Source organism: Gavia stellata, chromosome Z (genome assembly GCF_030936135.1).
Source record: "Gavia stellata isolate bGavSte3 chromosome Z, bGavSte3.hap2, whole genome shotgun sequence".
Taxonomy (NCBI): Eukaryota; Metazoa; Chordata; class Aves; order Gaviiformes; family Gaviidae; genus Gavia; species Gavia stellata.
In genome coordinates this window covers 32384625-32394423 of record NC_082637.1, presented here as the reverse complement: position 1 = coordinate 32394423, position 9799 = coordinate 32384625, and the positions used below count along the sequence as shown (strand labels likewise).

The 9799-nt window shown below is 47.3% G+C and overlaps 1 protein-coding gene across 1 annotated transcript; it reads left to right on the top strand.

Annotated features, from left to right (window-relative positions):
• The first annotated feature begins 4657 nt into the window (after positions 1–4657).
• LOC132320724 (uncharacterized) lies at positions 4658–7284 on the top strand. Its single transcript, XM_059834002.1, has 3 exons — positions 4658–5624; positions 5829–6305; positions 6413–7284. Exons 1-3 carry the CDS (start codon positions 4658–4660, stop codon positions 7282–7284), a joined length of 2316 nt encoding a protein of 771 aa, XP_059689985.1.
• Positions 7285–9799: the final 2515 nt, after the last annotated feature.

Here is a 9799-nt window from a genome sequence, read left to right as displayed (position 1 = left end):
GGCATGGAAGGAGGAAGCTTAGCTGAAAAAAATACACATTCCTTCGAGTTTTGTGAACATCAGCAGCTGAACAGCAGACAGACTGACGTACATTGCTGAATGAAAAACTGCAGCCTGATCTCAACAGTTATCCCTTCTCTTTGGCTAAGGACTGTATGTAATGGCTGTCCACCTGTCTGGATGCAACAGTGTAAATGACAACCCACAGTGGATCTGAACACTGGAGTTTATTTCAGAGCCAAAGAGACTAGAGCGTTTACACTACTCGATTATCCAGCACAATCACTCACTTGCATCACCTTCCTAGGTCTCAACTTGCCTTCTCTGCAGGAAGGTCCCTGCTGGTCTGTGATGGTTGGGCAGAAAATCATGTTGGTTCCTGCTGTGCCACCTCCTGCAGCCTCCAGTCTTGGGCATTACCAGCCAAGGTTCCTGGGCATCCCACAGCATTCATCTCCACACAGCTCTCTGATCCCCAGGATCTTCCCCACTTCCAGGATCTCTCCTCCAACCAGGATTTCACCTTCCTCTTTCTGGATCCCTTTTCACTTTGTGAGACCACTTCTATTCAGGGACCCTTCTTTTTGGAGCCAGCTCTTCTTTCCAGGGCCCCAATCCCTTGGTTTTCTACATCCAGACAGTCTATGTGCAGAAGCACAACACATGATCTGCCTCCTAACTGGTGGTTTTGTCTCTTTATTAATTGGGGGGTTCAGGAGATGTCACTTTTGTTTTGTACAGGTATTACCAAAATTTACAGCCAGCCTGTATCAATTGCAGCTAGGAGGTAGCAGGCTCATGCTTCAGAGTTTCAAAGATCAGTTTCATATATTCATCACCACCTCAACATGCAGCCATTATCAGCCACATTTTAGCATTCAGTTTAAGCTATTTTTTTCATCTGTGACACCAGCGAGCACATACGTAGCTGAGCCAGCCACAGCACTAGGCTGTGACACTCTGGCCTCGCTGTTAATGGAACATAGGGAGGAAATGAGGGAAGGTTTAAGGATGTGAAGATACTGCAGCAGAGTAACTGTGTGTCAGTACACATCAGTCCCCAGTGAACTAGCTGAGATTAGTTTTACTGTTCAGGAGCCAAAGTTAGAGCTACATCTTTATTCTGCCTGTCACATATTTAGGTGACAAAAAGTAATTGCAGTGCAGTGTTATGGAGAAAAAGTAGCTGGCACTAGTTAAGTGAATTATAAAACGTAGAAATAAGAAATAATATAAAATTGTAAACTTTTAGAATAGAACGAAGATGGCAAGTTCCACCACACCGCTCTTCAGGAGGAGCCTGGTTTAGCAGTCTAATCAGAAGTAACTAGCTCAGCAGTGAACTTCAAAGGCAATCTGGAATCAAGAAAAAACATTTGAATTTGTTCAATTGCTTTATTCTATCTCTATTTCTAAAAAGACATTATAACAGAATTTTGAATCATAACATGTCGTATTAATAAAAATTAAATATTTATTCATGGTCTTTTTAAGAGAATGGATTTTTGATGGATTGCAACACATTGTAAAATTTTAATTCTGCTTTACTTTAAGTTGCTGAGAATGACTTATTTTAGGGAGAACTGTAGTTTTTCAGCCTATTATTTGCTGCAGAACTTTGGGTGCAAAACTGCTTACAGCTTTGAGAACTCAAGGGGGAATGTCTCTAAAATGTAAAATTCAAGGATGCTTTCTCTGTTTTCTGTCAGCTTTTATATCTAATCAGCAATGAGGACAGCATTAGCAATAAAAAGTACTACTGTATCCCTAAATGGGAGGAAGATCTAAGCAATTGTGTACAGAAGGGTTAAAAGATGGAATTTTGGTCCGTGGATGGACACTGGGTGAGAAGGAGATAGCTAAGAAAATCGCAACATTGGGTGAGAAGTAGATAGCTGAGAGAACCACAGTCAGCACAAGAAAACAGATCGTTTATTGTCTAGTGTTTGAAATGCTGACCATAGACATAAAGAGGCTGAGCAATACAGGGGGAGGACAGGGAGGATGTGCAGTGGTGAAAGAATACAAAGCACAGTTCATAATTTTGCTTGCCTTATAACATCTTGCTATCGGCTTGAGCACGGTTGATACGTGACGGCTGGATTATGGTAATACGCCACATGTACAAAACCTACGAACCAATAGACAGGATGGCTATGGTGCGTGCAGCGTGCCTGACCAGCGGGCACATGCGCCATAGGCTCCCTATGTTGAGAGTTGGCAACTGAGGCGTATTTAGGCACCTGTGTGTCGAAATCCGTTCCTCTGCAACTGTATAAATACCGGGATTTCCCGAAGAGCAGTGGGCCGGTGTACAGTGAGGTCACCATTGCCTCCGTGGGGACGCCCAAGTAAAGCTGGCACCTACCAACTGCTGGGCTGAGCGCGCGGCGCAAGACGACACAAGAATGTACGGACGGTTCATCTTCCTCATGGTCCTCGGGTCAGTAAGACAATTGCTTTGCAAGATACCCTTAGTGTAATGCATGTCTGTAGTTAATAAAATGCTTGGGTTGTTTTTTTTTTTATTTTTTCCTTGTAGTCTGTGTATATGTGTTTACCTTTCTCAGGAATCCTCGAAACCACTCTAAAACATAAATTGGCGACGAGGATGGGATTCCCATAAAGAAGGGGGCACATAGACACAAGTGGGTGGGACACAGATAGTGGAGTCGATAGCTATCGGTCGGTTGCGCCACTCGGGTGTGGAGGAGTCGGTCAAGAAGTAGTGAATGGGAGGCTCTCCGCATGAAGTTTTAGAGATAAATCTGTTAACAAGGCTTACCGCGGGACGGAGTCTTTGTTGTTCGTGTAGGATTTGTCCGTGTTCCGTTAACATAGATTGAGGTTGGTGTGGACAGCACATTTTACCCACCGACCTACTGTTGAATAAATCTTTAGATTTCTTTTGTATCCGTTGTGGGCGTATTACATCTTTGACCCATGGGCGAGTAGTTTATTATTTTTGTGTAAGAAAGATATAGGAAAGAGGTATTGTGCACTTGATACAATAGCTCTGAAAATACCCTGGAAATCTGGGACGGGTACCAGTGGGTCGGACCCCCAATTGAGAGATCAGGTTGGACCCTGGAACCCTGGAATACCCTTTAGGACAAGTGGGAAACCTGTACTCAGGTATGCCCAGAATCATGGACCAATGAATCTCCCATGGAGGTTTTAAGATACTGGGAAGGATTCGTAGAAACATCACATACAAAAGGGAAGGACCGCCTTAAGCACGCTGGGCGGATGGGGGGTGCCCTCCTATTCGCCTATAAAGTACAATGGGGGTGAATACAGGAACTGGAGGCAAAAGTTGCACAGATGGAGAATCAGTTGCTGGAGCTTAAAGCGACTACAGTCGTACAACAAGAAGCTCTCCTTAGTGAAACAAAACAGTGGGAGGAGTTGGTGCAGAAATGTGCCAACCTAGCTACCCATTTCTCTGTGCGAGTAGCCCGCTGGAGGAAAAAGGGATCCCGAAAGCCGAAGGGTGGTCCTCCTGTCCGGGCAATTGTGACTGACCCCGGGTGGGATCCGGAGACTTGGGACAGTAACATATGGGAAAGTAGTGACGATGACTCTACAGAGACAAGGGGGAAGAGGCAGCACCCTCGGCCTCTGCAGTGCTTGAGTCAGGGAAGCGAGCTGCCCCCATAGTAAACCGAAAGGCGGTGGCCGATCCTAGTGGCGTATTTGTCCGACAGGACCAGATGGAAGATTATTCCCCTGAGGATATTAAAAACCTTTTAGAAAAACATAAACAGAGGCCAGGAGAAAAACCACAGCATTGGCTGGTATGGCTCATGGAGGGTGGGGGGGACACAGTTTTGTTAGACACCGTAGACGCAAGTAAATTCTTGGGGCTTTCAACGGACTCGTATGTTCTATCAGCCTTACGGCACCTACCCCCAGGAGAAAATGTACCCTTGGTTACTGTAATAGGTAGTGGACTTGGGGATAGACATACCAATGATGGAGCATGGCCACCAGGGGCGAAAAGTTGGGCTATGCTGCAACAAGCTATTGCCCTTTTAAAAGCAGAAGGCATGAAATTAGCAGTATCAGTGGGAGACCCACGCTTATACCTTGATCAATCACTTCTGCCGGGAAGTCGTAACTTGCTTCTCGAGGTTGTCCAGCAGGATGGAGACCTTATTTGATTCCTCTTCTAATGGCAGAGCAAGGAAATCCCATATCACAGGTAACAGAAAAGCTGGGCCAAATGGGGGACCTTCCGGGTGTTGTAACAACGGAGAGTGGCACTCCCCGATCCCAAACTATGAAAGAATCACGCCCTGTGCAAGGACAGCTGGGAGAGCGAAGTCACTTGTTCAAACGGCTGGTGGAGCAAGGTGTCCCAAAACCAGAGATAGATGGACAACCCCTATCAGTGCTATGCCGTTTTGTTCAACAGGGAAAGCGAAACCAAGTCCTTAAACTCCAAAGTATCGTTCTGGGTTTTGCAGACATTCCCCATCCGGGTTTTGAAACCTGTGAACAGGCTTCACAATACCCCTGGAAAGACCTAGACAAGACTGTAACCCAGTTCCACCCAAAAACCGAATGAGGGTCAGACCAAGCCCCGGGTCTGCGTTGCCTTGTACAGCGTCATGACACACGTCCCTTTGTAGCTTGCACAGTTTGGTGGTCTCCTATGAACAAACAGCAAATGCAAGCTCTAGTGGACACCGGTGCGGAGGTCACGATTATACATGGCAACCCAGGCAAACATAAAGGGGAAACAAGCCCTGTATGGGGTTTGGGAGACCAACCACTTATCAGACACTTAACGCATGTAACATTGCAGATTGGGAACTGGCCCCCCAGGTCCTTTAGACTCATGATAGCTCAGATTGGAGAATATATTATCGGTACGGACATACTCCGGGGCCAAATCCTGGAATTGCCTGATGGCCTATGGGCTTTTGGTTCAGCACGGCAACTACGCATTTGGGCTATCCAAGTAGGAAAGGTCCCTGACAAGGCAAATATACCTGTGGCCCATACAGTGGTACACCTAAAGCAATACCGAATACCAGGAGGGAAGGCTGAAATTGAGCAGACAATACAAGATCTGCTACAAGTAGGCATGGTGCAATACACGCACTCCCCATTTAATAGCCCTATCTGGCCAGTAAAAAAGCTGGATGGGAGCTGGAGGATGACTGTAGATTATAGAGAGGTGAATAAAGTATCCCCACCAATAACCGCTGCTGTTCCTGAAGTAGCCGAATTGGTACATCAGATCCAGGTGCATCCAGGCACCTGGTATGCAGTGATTGATGTAGCCAATGCTTTTTTCACTGTCCCTATTCCTATAGCCACTCAGGAGCAGTTTGCCTTTACCTGGGGCGGGACCCAGTATACTTTCACCAGATTACACCAGGGGTACATACACAGCCCAACATTTTGTCACCAAGCTATTCACAAAACCCTACAACAGGTCAGCCGGGAACCTAAAACCCGAGTAGTACAATATATCAATGACATTTTGATTCAAGGACCATCCCAAGAGCAAGTGCAACAACAACTTGACTATGTTCTAGACAGATTGAGACAGGATGGGTGGGTGGTGAACCCTAAGAAAGTCCAAGGACCCTCGGACACTGTTAAATATTTAGGTATCATGTGGCATCAAGGAAAACAACAGATCCCTGAACCCGTGTTGAAAACTACACAGGAATGGCCACAGCCGACCACCAAAAAACAGATGCAACAATTTTGGGGGGCACTCGGCTTTTGGCAGTCATATCTTCTTTTATGGTTGGACTTGATGATCTTACAGGTCTTTTCCAACCTTAGTGATTCTGTGATTCCGTGCCTAGCTATTATATTAAAGCCTTTGTATGTTGTGACCCGGAAGAAGGCCCATTTCCAGTGGGAACAAGCACAGCAGGAGGCCTTTGAGCAAGCAAAACACATAGTACAAGAATATTTGGAACTACACACTGTCCAAGATGGGCCTGTTAAGCTACATGTCTCGCTAGAGCGAGATGTGGCTCTCTGGAGCTTATGGCAGCTACAGGATGGTAGTAGACGGCCTTTGGGGTTTTGGTCCCGCCAGCTTACTGGGGCCGAATTGCGGTATACTGTATTTGAAAAACAACTAGTTGCTGTATATTGGGCCCTACTCCACACTGAAGCCAGGACCCTTGGGCACGAAGTCTTAGTTCAGACAGAGACACCAGTGATAGCCTGGGCAACCACCCCGTCCACAACACGTAAGATCGGCCATGCACAGGAAGCCACAATTATAAAAATGGGGTGGTATCTACAGGAGAGAGCCAAGCCAGGTCCAAAGGGTATACACCAACCCCATGAACAGTGAACAATGGGGTGCTCGAGGAAGGGAAAACTGCTAGCGATGTGGTAAATTATCAACTGGGTTTGTGGGGTGTGCCATATGAAGATCTCACAAAAGAACAGAAAGAGTTTGCCTGGTTTACCGACGGCAGCTGCTCTGCAAAAGGACACTGGAGGGCCATCGCCTACAACCCCGCCACTAGCACAACTCTCAGTAATGAGGGTGAGACAGGCAGTGCTCTGCTTGCAGAATTAGTAGCAGCTTGGCAAGCTATAGACACCACTCCACCCAATCATATCTGCTCTTGGGCTGTAGCCCAGGGACTCGTACATTGGTTGCCAAAATGGCATGCCGACCAGTGGCACACCGGGAGTCAGGATGTATGGGGCCATCCTTACTGGGAGCGCATTTGGGCTCTCCTCCGGGACAGAGATGTCCGCGTCTTTCATGTGGACGCACATATGAAAGAACAATCCGAGACACATTTGGGGAATGCACAAGCCTATGCCCTTGCAAAGGTCCAGGCAGTAAAACTAGAGGAACAGAGTAATGCTGCATTGGCATGGTGGGCTCACGAAAAGGCCGGCCATGGGGGGAGGGACGCCACCATAGCATGGGCCAAGGCCCGGGGTACACAACTTCCAGTGAAAGACGTACAGACATGTATTGCCCAATGTGAAACCTGCCAACTACTAAAAAAGCATCCCTATTTAGATCAGCCAGTGGGGCGCATACGGTGGGGTACAACTGGGGGTGAAGTATGGCAGATTGACTATGTTGGACCTTTATGGGAACATAGACGACAACGCTATATTTGTGTGGCTATGGACACATATTCGGGACTCATAGTAGCGGTTCCTAGCCTCTATAGTAATGCATACACCGCAATTAAATGCCTAGAGATAATAGAGCTCTATTATGGTACCCCTGTAGAGACCAATCTGACAATGGGACGCATTTCAAAAACATCAAAGTAGCGCAGTGGGCCAGTGACCGAGGAATTACGTGGACGTGGCATCTTTCTTACCACCCTCAGGAGGCAGGATTAATGGAGCGCACTAATGGATTATTGAAAGAACAGGTGACGCGCTTGGGGGGTGGCACGTTCACTGGGTGGGTAGACCATCTGACTGAGGCAATATGCATTTTGAATAATCGTATCATTGGCCAGAGCTCGACCCCTATCCTACGCATGAAGCAAGGGCAGATCAGAACCACGAAAGTTGCACATCCAGGAATATCCATCATACAAGGGACAGCTTACAAGGCTACACCCCAGAGCGGCAGATACGCCGTGCAAAGTACTGTATATATAACTATGTCTAGTCAAGAGACACGATGGTTTCATACTGACGTCACGCTGTATCCAGCCTCTGGCAACTGTCTACATTTACTGTGTTTAACCCCAGGGGTTTTGGCCCGCGGCCTTGTATTATTGAACCCCACTCAGGAATCTGGACAAAGACCACTCATACTTGGAATTAAAAATACCTCCTCGCGGGCCGTGGTCTTGCCTGCCGCCCCATGGGTTTTAGTATATCATGTCCTGAGTGCACCACCGATTACAGAGACCACGCGGTGGTTCACTGGGACGCGAGTATGGTATCGGCCCCTGTTAGGACAACCAGTTGTGGCTGAAGTTATAGCCGCTGATGACTCACAAGCTGTAACTATAGTGGTGCAGGGAGAATCTGCGTGGCGGCACGTGCCAGCACAGCATTTAACGCGGTGGGAATAGAGTATAGGCCGTGTTTCCCCCCCCCCCCGCAACTTGTGTTCACAGATTGACGCAGACATGGGTACCACCGCAACCCAAGGAAAACGTCTGGGTGACCTTGGCTAATGTGACCGGACAGGATTCCTTGTGTCTCAGTACAGCAACATCAAATAATCCCTTTTCCACATGTCTAATAGGGGTTCCGCTGTCATCAACGGAGTTCAAAGGTTTGTTGACAGCTGCCATACGGCTAGCCATAGACTCGACGGACTGGAATGCCTGGTTTCCACGAATCAAACATTCACCTTCAGTGCCACCCCAGGAACTGCAGACTCTGGGGTCCCTGAATGCAGACTGGTGTACCTATTCTAATTACACTGGTAAAGAGGGCGCATTGTGGTGGGCTAATGCCACCCTACCAGGATATTCCAACAGGTCGTGCTGGTGTAACACCACCTCCAACAATGTTATGGTAAGTTTTTCCACGCATATGTCTTTGCCACCAGGACTGTTTTTGATATGCGGTGACCGAGCCTGGCCAGGAGTACCACGAGCCATCAAAGGTGGGCCATGTACCCTGGGCTGACTCACCTTGTTAGCCCCAAACATCACCCTTGCGATCTGGATGCAGAAAGACCATACTCGAGGGACACGGGAGATACATGCATTTGCTCCCAACTGCAAGGATAACGTGGAGTTTTGGGATGCCCCACGGATTTTTGCAGCATCTTTGCTTGCACCTGGGGTAGCAAGTGCTGCAGCCCTATCTCAATTAAACAAATTGGGATGTTGGCTAGCCAAATATAGTAACTCCACTAGTTTAGCATTATCTGACTTATTGTTAGAGGTAGATAGTATTAGACACGCAACATTACAAAATAGAGCTGCAGTCGACTTTTTATTACTTGCTCATGGACATGGCTGCCAAGACTTTGATGGACTCTGTTGCATGAACCTGAACGACCACTCCACATCTATTCATGCACAAATACAGGATCTACAAAGACTAAACCACCAACTTGTTGTACAAACAGGTTGGAACCCCTTTGCGGGGTGGACATGGGGGTGGCCATGGTTACGACAACTCTTTTTGGGTTTTGCTCTTGTAAGTCTTGTGGCTTTATGTATCATGTGTTTTGCCCCCTGTATTATCCAATTAATACGACAAATGATTGATACCTTGCTCCAACAATATGTCGTACGAATGGTAGAATATCGTCGTGTTCCAACCACGGATCACACGGTGGCATGTGTACGGAAGGGTTAAAAGATGGAATTTTGGTCCGTGGATGGACACTGGGTGAGAAGGAGATAGCTAAGAAAATCGCAACATTGGGTGAGAAGTAGATAGCTGAGAGAACCACAGTCAGCACAAGAAAACAGATCGTTTATTGTCTAGTGTTTGAAATGCTGACCATAGACATAAAGAGGCTGAGCAATACAGGGGGAGGACAGGGAGGATGTGCAGTGGTGAAAGAATACAAAGCACAGTTCATAATTTTGCTTGCCTTATAACATCTTGCTATCGGCTTGAGCACGGTTGATACGTGACGGCTGGATTATGGTAATATGCCACATGTACAAAACCTACGAACCAATAGACAGGATGGCTATGGCGCGTGCAGCGTGCCTGACCAGCGGGCACATGCGCCATAGGCTCCCTATGTTGAGAGTTGGCAACTGAGGCGTATTTCGGCACCCGCTGGTCACGTGTGTCGAAATCCGTTCCTCTGCAACTGTATAAATACCGGGATTTCCCGAAGAGCAGTGGGCCG